The sequence below is a fragment of the Saccopteryx leptura genome, chromosome 8, assembly GCF_036850995.1.
Source record: "Saccopteryx leptura isolate mSacLep1 chromosome 8, mSacLep1_pri_phased_curated, whole genome shotgun sequence".
Classification (NCBI taxonomy): Eukaryota; Metazoa; Chordata; class Mammalia; order Chiroptera; family Emballonuridae; genus Saccopteryx; species Saccopteryx leptura.
Window position 1 is genome coordinate 52085926 of NC_089510.1, and position 18201 is coordinate 52104126.

General features: G+C 54.0%; 1 protein-coding gene across 2 annotated transcripts in view; it reads right to left on the bottom strand.

Moving 5' to 3' along the window:
- Nucleotides 1–1382: 1382 nt before the first annotated feature.
- SEMA5B (semaphorin 5B) overlaps nt 1383–18201 on the bottom strand; it is a 133333-nt gene continuing 116514 nt past the window's right edge. Inside the window, exons 7-22 of one of the 2 annotated variants that reach the window (XM_066347393.1) lie at nt 17923–18136; nt 16996–17281; nt 14584–14719; nt 13235–13385; nt 12919–13126; nt 7712–7829; nt 7383–7564; nt 6073–6216; nt 5719–5866; nt 5377–5602; nt 4969–5187; nt 4301–4471; nt 4048–4197; nt 3751–3795; nt 3086–3291; nt 1383–2848 (exon numbers count right to left, since the gene is read on the bottom strand). In XM_066347393.1, coding sequence (XP_066203490.1) covers nt 2690–2848; nt 3086–3291; nt 3751–3795; nt 4048–4197; nt 4301–4471; nt 4969–5187; nt 5377–5602; nt 5719–5866; nt 6073–6216; nt 7383–7564; nt 7712–7829; nt 12919–13126; nt 13235–13385; nt 14584–14719; nt 16996–17281; nt 17923–18136 — 2763 coding nt within the window. In that variant the 3' untranslated portion in view covers nt 1383–2689. Of the gene's footprint in view, nt 2849–3085; nt 3292–3750; nt 3796–4047; nt 4198–4300; nt 4472–4968; nt 5188–5376; nt 5603–5718; nt 5867–6072; nt 6217–7382; nt 7565–7711; nt 7830–12918; nt 13127–13234; nt 13443–14583; nt 14720–16995; nt 17282–17922; nt 18137–18201 lie in introns of both variants that reach the window. The other variant, XM_066347392.1, reaches the window with a different exon arrangement.

Below are 18201 nucleotides of genomic sequence, written 5' to 3' on the forward strand. Positions count from 1 at the left end.
TAACTTCTCTGCAATGTGCGTGTATTACTTTAATAATAAGAAAGCATACACACAATTCTTGAAGCCCTGGGGTGCCCAACTTTGCATCTTCTTCCCTTTCTTGCTGAGCCAGTTAGGCCCGTGAAGGCCCCTTATTTTTCACACCTCAGCTTCCTGACACCATGTAGCCATCTGTGTGACCTCAAGAACCTGCCAGAAAGTACCACACCCTTCTTGTCAAGGAGCACATTCCTGGCTTCCTCGTTTCCGAGCCAGGGCTGTTTATAGAGTAGCCTTTGCCAACGATGCATGCTAATTCACATTGTGTGGATCCCTACATGCATTCTGAATTGTCATGTCTCCAAAATCACAAGTTTTATAGAAACAATAACTGGTCCTGGCCAGTTGGCTCAGTGGATAGAGTTAACCTAGCATGCGAATGTCCTGGGTTCGCTCTCTAGTCGGGACGCATGAGAAAAGCATCTGCTTTTCTTCCCCTCCCTCTCCCTTTCCTGCAACCAGTGGCTTGATTGGTTCGAGTGTGGCCTGGGGTGTTGAGGACAGCTCAGTTGATTCAAGCATCGGCCCCAGATGGGGGTTGCCAGGTGTATCCTGGAAGGGTGCGTGTAGCAATCTATCTCCCCTCCTCTGACTTAAAAAAAAAACCATATTTGTGTGTGTGTGTGTGTGTGTGTGTGTGTGTGTGTGTGTGGTATTTCCATGGCACCCAAGGATTTCTTCCCACTGATGCTATTCCAGTCAATGGGGAGGGGGGCATTACCTGGTAATTTTCCATGACTACTTTCTACAGACCTATCTAGTCCCTCCATCTGGACATACATGAGTGCCCTTGGGAAGCTGGCACACTGGACCCTCAAACATTCTTCAGCTTTACTGGCTCTACCAGGTCTGAGGAAATACAAAACCCTAAGACCTAACACACACATCCAGTCCCCCTGTAATTTCTGGACTCATAAGGTCAACAGGAACCCAGTGAGAAATCCCAAAGCTGCAAAAACACTCCTTGTCCCCAGAGATCTCTGGCTGGGCTCCACCCTGGCCTGAGGATGCTGCTATTTCAGTTATCCCAGTAAGCACAAGGGATTCTAGGACACGAGGTCCAGCAATACTCTCTCCTTCCTGCTCTACCACTAGGACCTAATTTACAGCCTGACCTACAAGTAGATTTTGCTGGGAATCCTATGAGAATTGATCCGGCCAATTAAGTCAGGAAATTGCTCTCTAAATTTAACACATCCATCATTCTCATCCAAAATACATAGTAGCATTGATTTGGAGGGCTGAGGCTTTGAGCTGATTTATTTAATCCAGCAAAAACTGCACGGGGTGTCCCCCACCTTATAGGTTTACTCATTTCTCAGTTATTTTTTTTTTAAACTCAGCATTGTAAAAACCTCATAAAAATAACCCTGGCCAATACTCCCCTGCTGGACCCACACATTTCCTCGCCGGCGCTGCTGCCCGGAAGAGCTGCTGGGAGCACGGGCAGAAACTTCCCGGCCGTGCTGCCTTTGGCATACCTCGTGTTCCCACTTGTGGATCTGTTTCTTCCTAATTCCAAAAAGAGTTTAGGGCAATGTGTGTGTGTTTGTCTCACAAATGGAAAGATATCCTCTACTGAAGTCAAACTCTACTTGGGTCATTTCCTCCACCCTGAGAAGGCCAACTGTCACCCAGGGAGCTGCTCTGACCAGATCAGACCAGGAGGAGCCCACAAGCATATGCACAAAGACAAAGTCCCATTTGGAGACTGGATATCATCTTTAATTAATAACGCCACAGCCCAACATCCTTTTTGTTGCTGCAGCAGGTTGTGATTGTGTGTGTGTGTGTGTGTGTGTGTGTGTGTGTGTGTGTGTGTTCCTGAACAGATGAGGGGCCAGCAGGGGCTCCAAGCAGGTCTCAGCCAATAGCGCTTTTGAGCAGCAACTGGATGACAGTCTCCACAGCGGCACGGAGGCCAGGCTCCTGCCCCCTCTCTCCTGGACCACCTTTCGTTCATTCTGAGGGCAAGGCTAAGGCCAGCAGCAGCCCAGAGTAAAGGGCTTCTCAGCAAAGGTGAGTCTTCAGTCCTCGTCCCTCACTGCCTCAGAGGAACGTCCCTGGGCAAAGTATACACCGCTAGGCACAGGTCGACAACCTGGGCCGGCCTTGGTCCCTCCGTCACACCGGGACAGCACCACAGTGGCCACAGCCCCGGGCAGAGAATCCAGAGCTTCTGGGGCCATTCGATTAGTTCCTTTCAGAGAGAATTGAGATTTAGCCCAGGCTCTTCCTGGGGCCAGCCAGAGAGGGGCAGACTCAGCCCATGATGGCCACACAGCTGTCATTTCTAGCCCAAACCTAAGAGCCTGCTTCCTGCCATCTCCACTCTCCGACTCCTCACATGCCCAGCGGGGCCACAACGCAGACATGGTAGTGGAGGTTAGCATGGTGGTGAATCGAAAGGAGGCCACGAGAGACCTGGGTTGAGCTGGAACTGCAGCCACGTGCCAGCCTGAAGCCAGCTCTCTCTTCCATGGTCACTGCCAGCCTGAGCTCTTCTGAAGCCAGATGGGGCCCCCACAAGGCAAGGCAGCAAGTTCTTGGCTTAGTGCTGAAGGGGAAAACCAAACTGGCTCCACGGTCCCACCTCCACCTGCTCTGTGCCTTTGGAAGGCAAGGAGCCCAAGTCCCCAGGACAGTGGTATCAGCTGTTGGGGAAGCACCGTTGTCCAGGCGAGGCCTCGGGCCGGAAGCTGTGTTTGCTCAGTGGGCTGGGGTAGTAAGTGGTTGTGTACACATTGGTCTGTTGCAACGGATAGAAGCTGGCTTTGTCATCAGGGATCAGGTTATTCTTGTTCAGTGTCTGTGAGGCAAGTAAGGAACAAAACAAAGGGTAAGGGAACAGAGAAGGAGAGGGGACAGCCAGGTCAAGGGGATCAAGACCCAGTTAATGAAAGGACATTCTAACTGCTGACACAGTCTTCTCTTCACAACACCACTGATCCCTCCCGAGTGCCCAGCCCAGGGTGCCCACCTTACAGCCAGAACCACTGCCCCCACCACCCGCCCTCTGCTTCGACAGGAAGGCTCCCACTCCCACCTTGAACTCCATGGGTGTGTACTTCTCATTCTTGGGGGTGCCCCCGCCCTTGTAGTGCAGGTGGTTGGGGGTGGCAGGATGGACGAGAGTGGACTCCTGGGACTGGCGCTGGCAGTGCTGGCACGACAGATACACTGCCAAGGTCAGCAGCCCAGAGCCCAGGAAACAAGAGATGCCTGTGGCTACCAGGTGAATGACACTGAACCCTGGGAGAGGGAGAGGGAGAGGCAAGTGGTGAGGAAAGGGGTGCTGTGCAGAGGAGAGCCTGCCAACCGCCTCCCAGAGGAGGCTCGGAGACAAAGGAAGGAGTTCTGCGGCGAGAGCCAATGGATACAGGCAGGCTGGGCAGCCCCTCACCGGGGCCTCTGTCTCAGGACCGCCTAGGCCGTGGGTCTGAGGCCAGCAGAGGATGTGGACTTGGATGATTCTTCTTGAATACAGACTTGATGACTGCCTCCTAGTTGGGGGGGCATGGATGAAACTTCCCAGACCACCCCCCACCCCGCCACATGGTCTACAGCAGTGAGGAACCCCCACAAGATTTGTCTATCTGGAACGGGGGGGGGGGGTGGAGAGGTTCCAGATTTCAAAGTAAAGTGTGTCTCCTCCTTAAAGAGGACGGATAGAAGGACAGTGTCATAAAGGGGTGGGGGAGTTCCTTTTACCTCCACAGCCGGTGGCCTCCTCCACACTGGAGGCAGGCAGGATCACTGCAGGAAGACAAGCAGAGAGGGTGTTGGGACATGGAGAAGAGAGGGGCCTCTCTGGGCCTAGATGTGTCTCTGGGAGGACCCCTAGGTCAGCATGGGCTGTGGGCTAGGCCTGGGGGTCCTGTGCCTCCTACCCTGATGTTCCATCCTGCACCCCCACCCCCACCCCCAAGGATACACGCTTCAGAAAGGGAAGGAAGTTGGGGGCTCAGTGGGAAGCGCTGGCGTGAAGGTGCTGGCTGGAAGACCTACCGGGAATCTCGCTGTAAGGGCACGGGCGGCTCTGGCTGCTGTTTCCAGCACAGCTGCTGGGCCCTGGAACCAGATCCTCGCAGTGCCGGCTGCGGGTTTGGACGCCGTCCTCAGTGCATGCACTCCACTCAGACCACAGTGACCAGCCTTCTGTGGGTTGTGGGTTGGGACAAGGTTAACTGCCCCAACACCCTCTAGTGGGGAGTGGAGGGCTCTATGATGCTTCCCAGCTCAGGCCAGATGTGCTCAGTACCTGGGCAGGCCTGCGTGGCACACAATGCCTCCTCTGTGTGCAGTCCCAGACAGATGTCCTCGCCCGGGGAGGGTGCCGGGCTGGTGCATGAACGTGTGCGTTGATAGTGGCCGCCACCGCAGGAGGCTGAGCATGGGGACCAAGAGGTCCAGCAGGACCAGGCGCCCCGCACTGTAAGGGGACAAGGTATGTGAGCGGGCTGCAGGTGCAGGAAGAACCCGAAACGGTCTCCTACCCCATTCCCGGCAAGGCCACTTCTGCCCTGGGCCACACAGCGCTCAGCATCCGCCCCACCCCCACTCCCACAGCTCACTGTTAAGGAGAGGCCCTTCCCTGTCAGAGGTGGAGGGAAGGGGATTCAGGCTGCAGAGGAGTCATCAAAAACCAACTCAAAACAAGTTCCTTATCTGGCTAACCCATTAGAGGAGAAAAAAAAGTGACAGGAAGGCGAGGAAAAAGCCCTGCTCTATGGGAGGAGCTGCTGAGTCCCAGTTCAGGGCAAGAAACTGCCAACGCTGGGGTCCCTTGTACAGCATTGGCCGGGAGAAGAGGTCACCTGGGCATGAGGTGTGGTCTGGGTAGGCCTGGGAGTCCCCTAGATGGGGGGTCCCCGCGTGGAGGTCTCCCTAGGCGGGGGTTTCCCTAAACCACAGTTACCACAGGGTTACCTGGACAAGCGTGGGGGTTGCAGTCCTGGTACTCAGTAGCGTCGCCCACGCAAGGCAGGCCCCCGTTGCGGGGCTCCGGGTTCGTGCACGTCCTCTTGCGGATGTGGAAGCCCAGCTCGCAGTCCCGGGAGCAGGACGACCAGGGGCCCCAGGCGGCCCAGCCCCCGCTCACCACGTGCTGGGCGGCGCCCCCGCTGCGCAGCAGGTCCTCCACCAGCGCTGGGATGGAAGGACCCGCCTCAGCAACGAGGGCTTCCTCCAGACCGCGCGCCCCGCCCGCCCCGCGCGCCCCGCCCGCCCCGCGCGCCCCGCCCGCCCCGCGCCTGCTCCCGCCGCCGCCGCCGCCCCTGCCCCGTCGCTCTGGGCCTCGGAGGGAGGGTGGCCGGCGGGGCGGGCGCGGGCCTGTACCGTCCGTGTCACAGGTCCCCGAGCTGTCAGCCGGGCAGGTTCGGGTCTCGGTCCTCCTCCTGCCAAACTGCAGGCCGTGCGGGTCCGGCAGGGGCGCGCGGCACGTGAAGCGGAACCGCTGCTCCTGCCGCGCGCCGCCCTGGGTCACGTTCACCGGCAGCCACGGCGTCCACGGCGTGTTGCGCCGCACTTCCGGGCAGCCTTCGGGGTTGCACGTCTTGAATTCCTTGGGGACGGGAGCCGGGGCTGTTTCCTAGCCTTGCAGCCCCCAGGCGTGCCCCGCGGTTTCGGCCCGGGCCCTCCCTCCCAGGGGCGCCCCCTGGCGGCCAGCCCCGCTCTCACCACGCCGCAGCCCGGGCAGGAGTTGCCGTTTTCACAGGCCCGGCGTCGAGACTGCACGCCGCCCCCACAGTTGCTGCTGCACTTGCTCCAGGAGCCCCAGGATGCCCAAAAGATGGGTACCGGGCACGGCGCGTTTTCATTACAGAACCTGGGATATGAAGGGAGAGGGTCATCCCTGGACCGAGCATGCATCCCCTTCCCTAATAAGAGGTCACTGGGAGTGCAAACTGAAAAGGACGAGAGTCCACAGGATCACCTGGAACATCCTGGCCACATTATAGGGGGCCCTGGAAGGTCTGGGACCCCAGGGCTAGCTTCCCTGTCTCAGAAACCCCCAGCCACAGCCTAGCTCACCGCTCCTCCCGGCTTTTGCCCACGCAGATGCGACCCCCGTGGCGGGGAGCAGGGTTGCTGCAGCTTCGCTGGCGGACCTGGAATCCTATCCCACAGGTCGTGCTGCACAGGGCCCACGATGACCACGCAGTCCACGCCCCATTCCTGGCGGGGTCAGAAGGGACACAGATAGATGACCTGTGAGCCTTACCTTCTCTGATATAGCCTACATCTAGGCAGATGGATTTTGTTGTTGTCAGGAAGTGCCAGACAGTGACAGAAAACACTAGCTCCTAACCAGGCCATCTCAGGCAAACTCCTTCACTTATTCTTTCATTCACTCCTCAAACATGTCTTGAGAGCCTTCTTGTGTATATCAGGCTGAGCTCAGGGCTAAGGGTACAGAGCTAGGACATGGTCTCTACTCACAGGGGCAAAATGACAGATTCTCTAGAAAAGGCCCCAATCATCTTTCCAGTCTGCAACCTTTGGTTCAGCCTGCTTGCTTGGCCAACACTTGCGCTCAAACGCACGCTCGCTCCACTGTTCTCCCGCTGCAGGTGCTTTGCTTCGACCTCAGACACCACCCACTCTTGTCTACTTTGACTCCAATTTTCAAATTTTGGCTCCACCACTTACTGGCTGTATAAGTCTGGGAAAGTCACTAAAACTGTCTGCCTCATCATGTTCTTATATTTAAGGTAAGGATAATGATTGTAGTCCTACCACCATGAGGTTGTTGTAACAATTAAATTAATAAATGTATACAGAATTAAGTTATTTTAAGAGTGTTCAGAGTTGTAGGTTAATTGTTATAACACTTTATGGAGTTCTGAGGTACTAGGCAGTGTGCAAGCACTGTATATATATTATCTCCTGAAACCCTCTCAACAACCCTGGTGGGGTGGGATGGGGTCGGGGAGCGTGACTCTCACTTAGAGAAGCTCAGAGTGGTTAGCTGGCTTGGCCAAGGTCACACCTCCAGACAGTAGCAATCTAGGATTGGCACTAGGTCTGCCTGCCTCACCACCATCCCATCCTGTCCTTCACATTTGGGACAATAAGGCGTATTAAGGCTAAGGTCTGTCCAAGGGTGACTGCCATGTCCATCTAGCCTTCCTTTTTCTATCAAGAGCCCCCACACAGCAGAACTTCCCTCCCACTAGAGTGGAAATTCCCGCAGGCTTCATGTTTCCTGCCTCAGACTTTATCTACCTGTCCAGTGCCCTGCACAGCCCTGAAGAGGTTGCCGTCCTTTGGTGCAAACACTTGGGTGGGGTGCCCCACTCCAGTTTAGACAGTAGCTGTGAAAGCCGTGTTTCCTCACATACCTGGAGCAGTTGGCGATGTGGATGGCTGGCCCCAGGCAATCTTGGCCCCCACAGCGGGGTTGAGGGGTGTCGCAGGCTCGGGCCCGACACAAGCAAGAGCCTGAGTTGTCCCCATCTAAGTGCTCACATGGTTGCCATGGTGACCACGGGCCAAAGCCACCATCCCGCGTCACATTCCGCACCTGTAGACATACATCAGAGGCATAGTCTAATCCCATAAACGGAGCAGGGAAAGCACAAGGTCCTGAGGGATACAGGAGTGCTGACGGCGAGTCAGTCTGAATTGGAGGGAGAGGTCCTGGGTGGGGAAGGTACAAGGGGGTTCTCACAGGACATGCTGTGATGTTCTGGGTCCAGAGGCTCATGTTGGAGCTGTCCTCAAGTGTGCTGCAACGTTGCTGCTTCCCGTCCCAGCCGCAGTATGGGTCCCGGGCCTCCAGACATGCCCTGCCAGACGGAAGTCCTGAGACTCAAGCCCACTGGCCTCCTCTCCTTACCTGCATACTAAAAACACACCTGGCGGGCTCCCCTCTGGGCACCCCTTTCCATCCAGTCGCCTCCACAATAAAGAGTTCGCCCGACACTTACTGTGTGCCAGGCATCATTTGAAGTGCTTTACAAGCATGAAAAAATTTAATACAACTCAATAAGCAAGGTAATGTTATTGTCCCCATGGGGTCTGCAGAGGGACATTCTATTTGCCAAAGCGGCCAGGGATGTTGGAGGCTAAAGTCATACATGAAAAAGTCAAGGGATTGTCATTTTGGTGTTTCTAGGATAGAATCCTTCTTTTCTCTTGAAGCTTCAGGGAGAGTCACTTGTCAGGTGAGTTCTTTATTTTATTTATTTATTTATTTATTTATTTATATTTTTTGTATTTTTCTGAAGTTGGAAACAGGGAGGCAGTCAGACAGACTCCCACATGCCCACCAGGGGGCGATGCTCTGCCCATCTGGGGCGTTGCTCTGTTGCAACCAGAGCCATTCTAGCGCCTGAGGCAGAGGCCACAGAGCCATTCTCAGTGCCGGGGCCAACTTTGCTCCAATGGAGCCTTGGCTGCGGGAGGGGAAGAGAGAGACAGAGAGGAAGGAGGGGGGGAGGGGTGGAGAAGCAGATGGGTGCTTCTCCTGTGTGCCCTGGCTGGGAATCGAACCCGGGACTCCTGCACACCAGGCCGACGCTCTACCACTGAGCCAACCGGCCAGGGCCGAGTTCTTTATTTTTAATGAGTTCAATAGACCATGTTTCCAGACCGAGCTCCAGAGAGAAAAGAGATTTTATGAGAGGACCATATGGAGAAGAGGGTGGAGCTTCCCCTTGTCACTAGCAGAGGTAAAAAAAGACAGTGCTGTCCCTTGTTCTGGCAACCCATGACCTTGTACAAGGGAGGTGATGCTTGGGCCTCCAGTGGGTGAGGGTCTCACTGGACCCCAATAAACATACTCTGGCCCAGTTGGGAATCCAGAACATTCATCTGTTGCTCAAGAATCCATTTCCACTTTATTCACTTCACACAATTTGTGTATATTGTACAGTATAAGTACACTGATATTTTCATCTAGGATCAGTGGTTTGACTTGGGAGTGTTTCGCCAGCAGAGTGCATCAAACTAGACATTGTGAGACTCAATACAATACATGCGCAAACGCAGTCCCAGCAACCTGTGGTTTTGAGAGTCTGCTCACTGGCTGACATTTGGACCAAACTGGCTGCTAGCAAATTCAACCAGTCAGAACTCAGTAAAGCCCAATCCTGAGTGTATTTCCCCCAGCTCTCAGAAAAGGGTGCCAAGCTCTAGAAGCAGCTGATGTTGCACTTTATAAGCAACATACATTAAATTAAAAAGGGGAACTAGCCATGACTAGTGAATAATAATAATAAATATGCTATTTAACAAAACCGAATGTCTGCCAGTAGAGAACACGGATAAGTGCAGGAAATCTGAATCAGTTTACATGAGGTAAAAGCAGAAGATTCAGGAGGAAAGCAATTTGCCTTCTTTCAGCTAGGGCCTAGCCAGTTCTAGAACAGTGGTTTCCAGTCCTGTCTGTGAATTGGAATCTCCTGGGGATCTCTTAAAAAGCTTAAGCAAACAAAACAAGAATGCCGCCTTTATCTGGGCCTTTGCACTGGAGTGGGCCCAGGCACTGGAATCTTGTAAACACTCCCCAGGTGACTCTAATGAATAGCATGGGTGAGAACGGCTGTTTCGGGGCCCCTTTGTCTGTTCCAAAGCCAAGAGATGAAGTGCCTTGTCTGTCCAACCCACGACAGAATAATAAAAGCAAAGAGAAACCTCAGAACAGACGCTAGTCCCAGCTCCCACTCCCCCTCATCAGACTCCCTCACCCTCTCAGCCTCTCCGATTCCAAGAACACTCCTGCCCTGTCCTGTCCCTGGCACTGGCTGCCGGAGGGGGCCTGCAAGACTGCCTGGGGCTGGCTACTGCCTGAGGTCTCTTGTTCATGCCACTCCAAAGCTTACAGAGCAGGGAACATTCTTAAGAAAAGTAAAGCTCCAAGCAGGGAAGAGTTAAAGTGAGTCTCTGACTCTGGAATTGGGTGGCAGTTTAGATTTTTTTCATAAACGCAGCCATCAGACCGGTAATGTTCACCATGTCTTTTTTTTTACTGCAGTGCCTCAAGCAGCCATTACAGAATGGAACAGGTTCGTTCCACGGGCTCAGAGGCAGGACGGAGATGGATGGTGGAAGTGGCAAGCTGGCCGTTTCCAGCACCATGTAGGGAGTCTCTAAATGGGAGCTGTCCAGGGTAGCAGTGGTGTCGCAGGAGCTCGAGAGCGAATAAATGTCTGTTATTTAAAGTGGCAGCAGAGGTGAGCCAACGCCCCCGGCAGAGAGGGAAGTCAGAGGAGACACTGTCCGAGCCTCCCTCCTGAGGGAGCTGGGGTAGAGGCCATCCCCCTCCAGTGCATCCTGAAAGGCATGCTGGGACGAGGAAGGGGTGACTCATGCATAAACACTTTGTAGAGCCAAGTCAGCCTTCATTCCCTCTGCTCCTCCTCCTGGGAGCCCTGGTCTCTCTCTGGCCAGGTGAGGCTTCTGGTTGTGCCCCATGGAACTGAATTTTGCCTGAGTAGAAGGAGGGGGCTGGACAGAAGCCCCTGGATTCTGGGTAGAGGAGGGGGCCTGAAAGAGCTCTGTTAACCCACTCTCATCCTCTTGCCAGCTTTGAGGAATGAGGAAGAAAACAGGAAATGCATATCCTAGGATAAAACCCTGCGACAACTCACCGCATCCCGTGCAAAGTCTGATAGACGCTGGCTTCCAGTCTCTGGAGTGCACAGCTTGGTGGCTGCACGGGTTTACTGTGGTCATTTTATTAACTCTGCAATAATGAGACCTCACATTTTACACTTTACATCCTTTATACCTTTAGGGCAGGGTTTTCGCTGAATATACAAACAGCTTTTATCCCAAACTCAGAAAGCTAAAATAGGATGAATGTTTCACTCTCCTAATTGACCTCTTTCTGACTTGCTCTTCCACCTGGCCACACTATGCAACCTGCCTGTCTCGGCAGCACCAAGTGAGTGGGGACATATTCCAGCGACATCTTTCTTCCTCTCGTTCCACTGCAGACCCCATTACTTCATATCTGGCTATTAGCTCATGCTGGCCAACCATCTATCCCAAGACAGTGCTGCCCACCACTGCCTGACTGATCTTCGTAAAACACCCATTCTCGCTGCCTGTCACTCACTCCCCTGCTCGAAGACCACTTCAGTGCCCACAGTCATAGGATTCAAATCAAAATCCTCTCTTGGCATTCTCAGCTGGCCTCAATCCACTTTCCAGCCCCATTCCTCACTCCTCTCCTGCGCCAACCCCACCTCAGGCCACATCAAGAAGGAGCAATCATGTGTGGGTACCACTTTATGCTGTGGGCATGGCCTGCTGGTGGAATATAAAAAATACTGGAACACAGGGTTTACCTTCAAGGATTTACAACCTTTTAAAGAACATGGCATATGTGAAAAGTTTCATAACAGCACAAGAGTTAAGAGCACAAACTATGGGGAAAATGCCATTAGCAGGTGGCCTGTGACTCATTGCCAAGCGGTACTGTCTCTATTCAAGTTTGCAGATTGTAGACTCCAGAGAGCTCAGGAGGCTGGAGACCCCTAGATGCATTTCCAGAGATAAAAAAGGAATAAGGACACTAGCTACCAGTTATGACTCGCTGGATAGGTGCTTTATGAATATTTTCCCAATCCATACAATGACTTGGCTAAAATTTAGTATCATTTGCTCCACCATTATTTCCCCCTGCTTTCCTGATGAAAAAGCTGAAGCTCAAAAGGTTGAGTAACTTGCTCAAGATCAGACAGCTAGCAGACAATGGAGCCCAGATGGAACTCCAGGTGTGTCTAGTTCTAGCATGAGTCCCTCTCACTGCACCCCTGCCTCTCCCACATGGCAGATACAAGCCAAGGCTTCTCTCCCCAAACACACATACAGAGCTCTGAGGAAAATGTAAGTGTTCTTGGCATATTTCATGTTGCCTCGCTCCTGTCACACCGACAGCCTGCAAAGTGCTCTGAGCATGGCAGGGCTAAGTAAATGTTTGGTGTTTTGTGAATGGAGCCATGTGCTGGGGCCGAGGGGAGTTTGAGTGTCTGCCCACTGCCCCTCACCCCAGCCCCGGCTGCCACATCAGGACTATCCAGCCTTTTCCCCTGCCCTCCAAGCCTCTGCCCAGCTCCCAGAATACCCCACTGGGACTGGAGAACAATATCCTTAGCAGAAGGAAATCCATTTGTCTCCCAAATCTTAAGGACAGATGGGCACCACCAGGAGGTCTCTGTGTTGCAAAGACCACAGCAGTCCATGTTCGCTGTGGCTATGCCAGCTAAAGGCAGCTTTGGACTAGTTCAAAAACGAGGGGTGCAGCTTAGGGGAGGCTCACATGGTTGCAGTCTGAACTATATCTCCATTTGACTTTTGGAATAAGCTTTTGTTTCCCCCTTAAATGCCAGTGTCACTGTTGCCAAATTTGTGAATCTACTTGGAGCTAAGAACTGATCTCAGAAGCGGTCGGGAAGGGGGTGCAGTCTCCACGTGGCTCGTCACCTCCAGCCCACCCAAGCCAGGCTTCCGTGATCTTCTAAGAAGGGAAGAGAGGCAAAGATGGGGGAGGTCACTGAAAAGATCTCCCATCTGCCACCACCTCTCTCTGGTTTTGAAGATAAAGACCACAATCTGAATGGAAACAATTGAGAAGAAATCAAGTGGGCTCTAACTATGGGTCTGACAACAGGGATAACAACAGCCACCATCACACCCCCAGGCAGTGACAAGTGGTTTAGGCCAATATCCCAACTGACCTTCACAAAACCCTGTTGAAATTTTTGAGGAGGAAACCAAGATTCGGAGATGTTAAGTGCCTTGTCCGAGGGCACACAGCTGGAGACTGTTCCAGGATGTCACCCCATGTCCCACAGACTCCAAAGTGACTCCTCCCAGGCGCGATTGGCGGGGAAAAGCCTGGGGAGGCCCGCCCCTGGCACTGCTTACCCCTTGTTGCGGTAGGAGGCGCACCTCTCCAGAGGGACGCGCAGCACCGTGTCGCTCAGCCCCACGAAGAGCGCCCGGGAGCTGTGCAGGATGCGCAGGCTGCGCAGGGGCTCGCGGCGCCCGGGGGGCAGCACGTGTAGCTCCTCCAGGTAGCAGCCGCGGAGGCTGCGGCTTGTGGTGGACAGTGCTTTCAGGATGGTGCCCGACTCTGGAAAGGTCCGATGAGAATGGTCTTAAAGGGCCAGGAACCCTAGAACCTTAACCCTCGCCCCTCAACCTTCTCCCACTCCGAGCCCTGATCCGGAAGCGGGCTCACCGGTGCCTATGTAGAGCACGTGGTAGAGCGTGTCCTTGGCCTGCACAAGGTCCACCACGAGGTGTGAGAAGCGCACACTGTCCTGGGTGACACAGGGCTCGGGTGTCACCGGCTGCACGGCCTCGCTCATCAGGAACAGGCGCTGTGCGTCCTGCAGGCTGCGCTCAGTCAGGTTCTCGTTGGGGCCCACCTCGGACAGGGTGCCGCACTGCGCAGGGAGGCGCGTCACAGGTGCCCAGCCGAGGGGCTGCCACAATCCCCTATCTCCCTTCTTCCTTATTATAACCCAGGTGGTCACGGCAGACTCTGATTCTTCCGTGCTCCCCTACATCCCCTCTAACCCCTGCACCCTATTCTAGGAAGAGATGTCTCTTCTTTGGGAAGGGAAACCAAGGCTTGGGACTACAGGGCAGGAAGTACCTGCCAGGCTCGAGGAAGAAGAGGCAGAAAGGGGATTGGATTATCTAAACACAGATTATTTGAGTGTAGATAATAAGTGTCCTGTGAGCTTATGCTGGTGCTGTAGGTGCCCCTCCTGTTGGGCCAAGCGCTGGCTTCCCTCTCTCGTGTCCTTACCTGCTCAAGATCTGATGCCTTCCAAACCAAAACTGGAAGGCAACTACCATTTACTGAGTACCTGCTACAGCCCAGGAACTATAGCAATTGCATATCAACCCTCACACGTATCTGTGAGGTCAATGGAATTATCCCTACATGCCAGATAAAGGTTGAGTGACTTGTCCAAGGTCACACACACACACAGAGGGCTAGATCTGGGTCAGGATTGTTGGACTAAAAAGCCTGAGGCCTTCCCTTGCTCCATTCTGGCCCTGGGCAGGAAGTTGAATGGATAGTCCACTATCAGTAGCTTCCTTTGTCCCATGGCTCTTTCCCCTTCTGTGTCACAGCACTGGAGGTGCTCATACTACCCAGGGCACCCAGTGCCCTCACCACTCCTGGCATTCAGACACCCTCCAGGCATAAGTACTCATGCTGGGTAGACTGCAAGCGAACACCAGCTAAAATCCTCCAATTCTGGCCAGACAGATCAGTGTAGAGGACAGCTTTTCTGGTCCCCTGCACTGAGTAGAGCTAAGGTGGCACCTTCCTACCTCCCTGGAGGTGGGGTCACATTTAGAGATGGCTCAGAGGATGCTCCCTTCCTCTGGGTCCCAACCACCCTGACCTTCCCATTCCACTCTTAGAGGCTACCTAGCACCCTCTTGGGGGACCACTGTAGACACCTCAGATATGTGTAGACCAGCAGGGACAGGTTTGGGAATCGGCTTGTGGCTGAGAGTCTGGTGGAAAGTGAGTGTGCAGAGAGGGGAAGGGAGGAGAAGCTGTACCTGGAAATTGGGGATGGGGTTAGCGATGGGAAGCCAGGCAGCTCTCGGGTTCTCCTGGTAGCGGAACGGGCCATTGAAAGCCTGGGAGATGGCACTGAGGTTGAAGGCGCAGACGGCAGAAGCAGCAATGCTGTTTCTGAAAGGCAAGAGATAATGGGATACAGCTCCCCCCCCCCCAGCAGGCCTCAGCACCCTCCTTAAACCTCACCGCCAGCTGGCAAGGCACCGCCTGGCACAGTGCCAAGGCCGATTAAACACTTATGATGAGCCTGGTGCCTTCCGCATGACGGGCTGTCACAGAGGGAGGAAACACGATCCTCTGCTCTGGGAACTCTCAGGGAAAGAAAGACCCACTGATGAGAAGCACTGGTGGGTTCCTCTGTGCTCCCTTCTCATCCCATCCCTTCTCCTGGTGGAGGGTAAAATAAAGTTTTCAAACATTTTGTCCACGGCCACTGCAGGAAATATATTTTATGTTACAACTTAGTATACACACGTATATGCACACACACATCTGCAATGAATTTTTATGAAATAATACTTACCCTTATTAAATACATTATACTCTGATACTTTTACTCCAGTCTATTCTGTTTTATTTAATTTTTTTAAAAGCAGGTAACCAAACCTCCGATACACTGCAGCCCACAGCACCCTGAGCCTGATGGCCTGAGATACCTTTTCAGTCAGAGTGACATTTCCAGGAGTCTGACGTGAACAGTCAGAGATGATACCGCCACCCAAAATGTTTCTATTGATAGTTCTGTTCTTTGCATTCAGTCCCTTTCCCAAATGTGTCCACTCCTGCCTGGTGTCAGCCCTGCCCTGACCCCCTGGGTGCTGTCCTGTCTTCCTGGCTGGCCTCCCTGCGGCCTGCCTAGTCTCCTCTAATCTGTTCACACAGTGGCCAGATTGTGTGTTTCAAAATGCACATCCGAACTAGTCTCTGGCCTGCTTCAACCCCTTCAATAACTTACTGCCCTTAGGATAACGATCAAAACCCATAAAGCAGTCTGCAAGGCCTGCAGGACCCAACCCTCCGTTCCAGCCCTTCTCCCTCCTCTCTGGTCTTTCTCCTCACCTTTGAGGTTCCCGCCACGCTGCTCATTCCTCAAACCTTTCGTCCCACCCAAAAGCTTTGCCTGTGTTGCTCCCTTGGGCTAGACCACAGCTCTCCCCTAGTTAATTCTTATTTATCTTGTGGATGTCACTTCCTATAAGAAGTCTTCCGGATCACCACCCCACCATACCTTTAGAGGTTTCCCTGCACACTGTCTCTTTGCTTTGTAGCATTTATCACAATCAAAATCATGTAATAACTACCCTGTCTAGAATGTAAGTTCCTTAAGGACAGAGACAGGTCTGTTCTTGCTTCTGGGTACCCCCCCCCCGACACCAACCCACCCAACAAGCACTTGGCATGGAGACGGCCCACACAATACAAACTATTAACAATATATGAGTGTCATGATTTCTCCTTGATGCCTCTCCGGTGGCTCCCGCCCTTTGCTCACCTTCTGGTGCTGACTGGCAGGCCGGTCATTGAGCCCTGGCTGTCGGCTCCTGGCCTGTGCGGGCTGTGCTGCATGTCTGTCCCCCTGGCTCAGATGGCCTCTCTGTCCCTACTCCCTGGCTTTACTGTCATCCCTGTGCAGCCCCTCAGATGGTCCTTCCTGTAGCTAGCTTGGCCCTCCTCCAGTGCCTGCTACGAGGGGCTAGAGGGGTCAAGGTAAGCCATCACCTCTCTGTGGCTCACGGGTTTCTGACATTCTTATGAATCCTGCACAGCACACTGTACAACAAATGCTTTCCTTGGTCTCTGCCACCCATTCAGCATTCTCTATGTGAAAACCACACAAATAGGTCAGCCCTGACATAGGAGGAGGAGGTGGGGGGAGGGCTCCTGTCCTTGGCGAGGGTTACCCTTTCCTACACCTAAGAAAACAAAAGGGCTCCGACCCCAGCCTGGGTTTTCCAGTGAAGCCAGGCTGGCCAGCCTCTGCGGGGCGGGTGCAGCAGGGCCATGGGCTCCTGAGGCTGGAAGGGGATGTGCAGAACCCTCTCGGAACCTCCCCAGTAGGGGGCTGCAGACCTGTCCAGAGCTGACAGCCCCGTCAAGGCAGCTAGTGCACTTTCACCACCAGCAAGTTCTCCATGAAGCCGCAATACAGCAGCTCCTTTCATTTCCTCATATCTGCCCTTCAGAGCAACCAAGAGTAAATGCTGACCACTGCAGAGGCAGCAAGTCACAGAATCCTCAGATGATCCAGTGCAGAAGAAACCAGAGTCCCCGTTGTACAGAAAGAGGAACCAGACTCAGACAGGACTCCCCCGAGCCCACCAGGCTGCAAGGCCAGATCTGAGCGTGTCCCTGGCATCACAGGGAAGGGGCGGCCAAGGGCAGGGACTCACACGTTAGTGGTGAAGACCCCATAGATGAGGTCCTGCTCAGGCAGGTGGAAGGCACTCTGCAGCTCGTTGTAGTAGAAGGGGACCTCGCCTGGGCGGGAGCAGTTGAGCCGGGCTTTCATGAACGTGGTCCACGTGTCCTCCAGCAGGAAGCGGCCCCCCACGTCATTCTTGCACACGCGGGCCACTCGAGAGTACACGGTGCGCCCACAGTCGTGCTCCACTGCGTTCTCTCGCAGGAAGAAATAGGCGAACAGCCCAATATCGTAGGCTGCCACAAAGTTTGGCTCTGGGGGCAGAAGAGGAACAAGGAGTGGGCCAGGCCAGCAGGAAGTACAAGGGCAGAGTTGGGAGTACTGGACGACTTCCTTCTTCCCAGATGAGCATCCTGACGCTTCCCCCCCAGCTTGGGGACCCGGGGGCTCTAACTAACCCTGTTCCCATCTCCAATTCAAAGTGCAGTTATAATAACAGTTAACAGGCACTACTGAGCACTCGCTGTGTACCAGGCCCTATTATGAGGACTTTATATGGATTAGCCATTTGATCCTCTTAACAACCTAATACGATCAGCCCTATATTATAAATGAGAACATGAAAGGTCAATCCTTGCTTAAGGCCACACAGCTAGTTAGTGGAGAAGCAAGGATTCAACTCCAAGGGACAGGAAACTCACACTACTCTCCCCAGCCTCTTCTTTCCCATCAATTCCTAACTCTTTCTCTCCCTTCATAGCTTGCCCTCCACCTGTCCTGGTTACTCGGGGCATTTGTGATTTTAGACAGAGTCATCTCCTTGGGCAAACACGTGCCCCTCTCTGGGCCTCTTAAAGAAGCCAGCGTGAGCCCTCTCAGAGGCTGGGCAGGAAGGAGGATCGATAGGGGTCAGAACCAGAGGACCCCCCCCACCAAGGGGGCTGTGCCTCCTTACCATTGAGCCACTTGGAGTTATACTGGGCAGTGCGAAGGGGCGGCCCACTGCCCAGGCTTCGGTAGATGGCAGGGTCTCGCCCCGAGAAGTCAATGACTGTGGCTGCGTAGAGCTCCCCCTGGGAGGAGATGACAGCTGTGGAGTTGTGGCGAGGGTCGTAGGGGCAACGGGCCACGCCATTGATCTTCTCCATCGTCCGGCTGAGGTTCCCCACCTGGGGATGACAGGGAGATGGGGGTGCTTTTCCCTGAGAGCCAGGGCTGCCTGCTCTTCCAACTC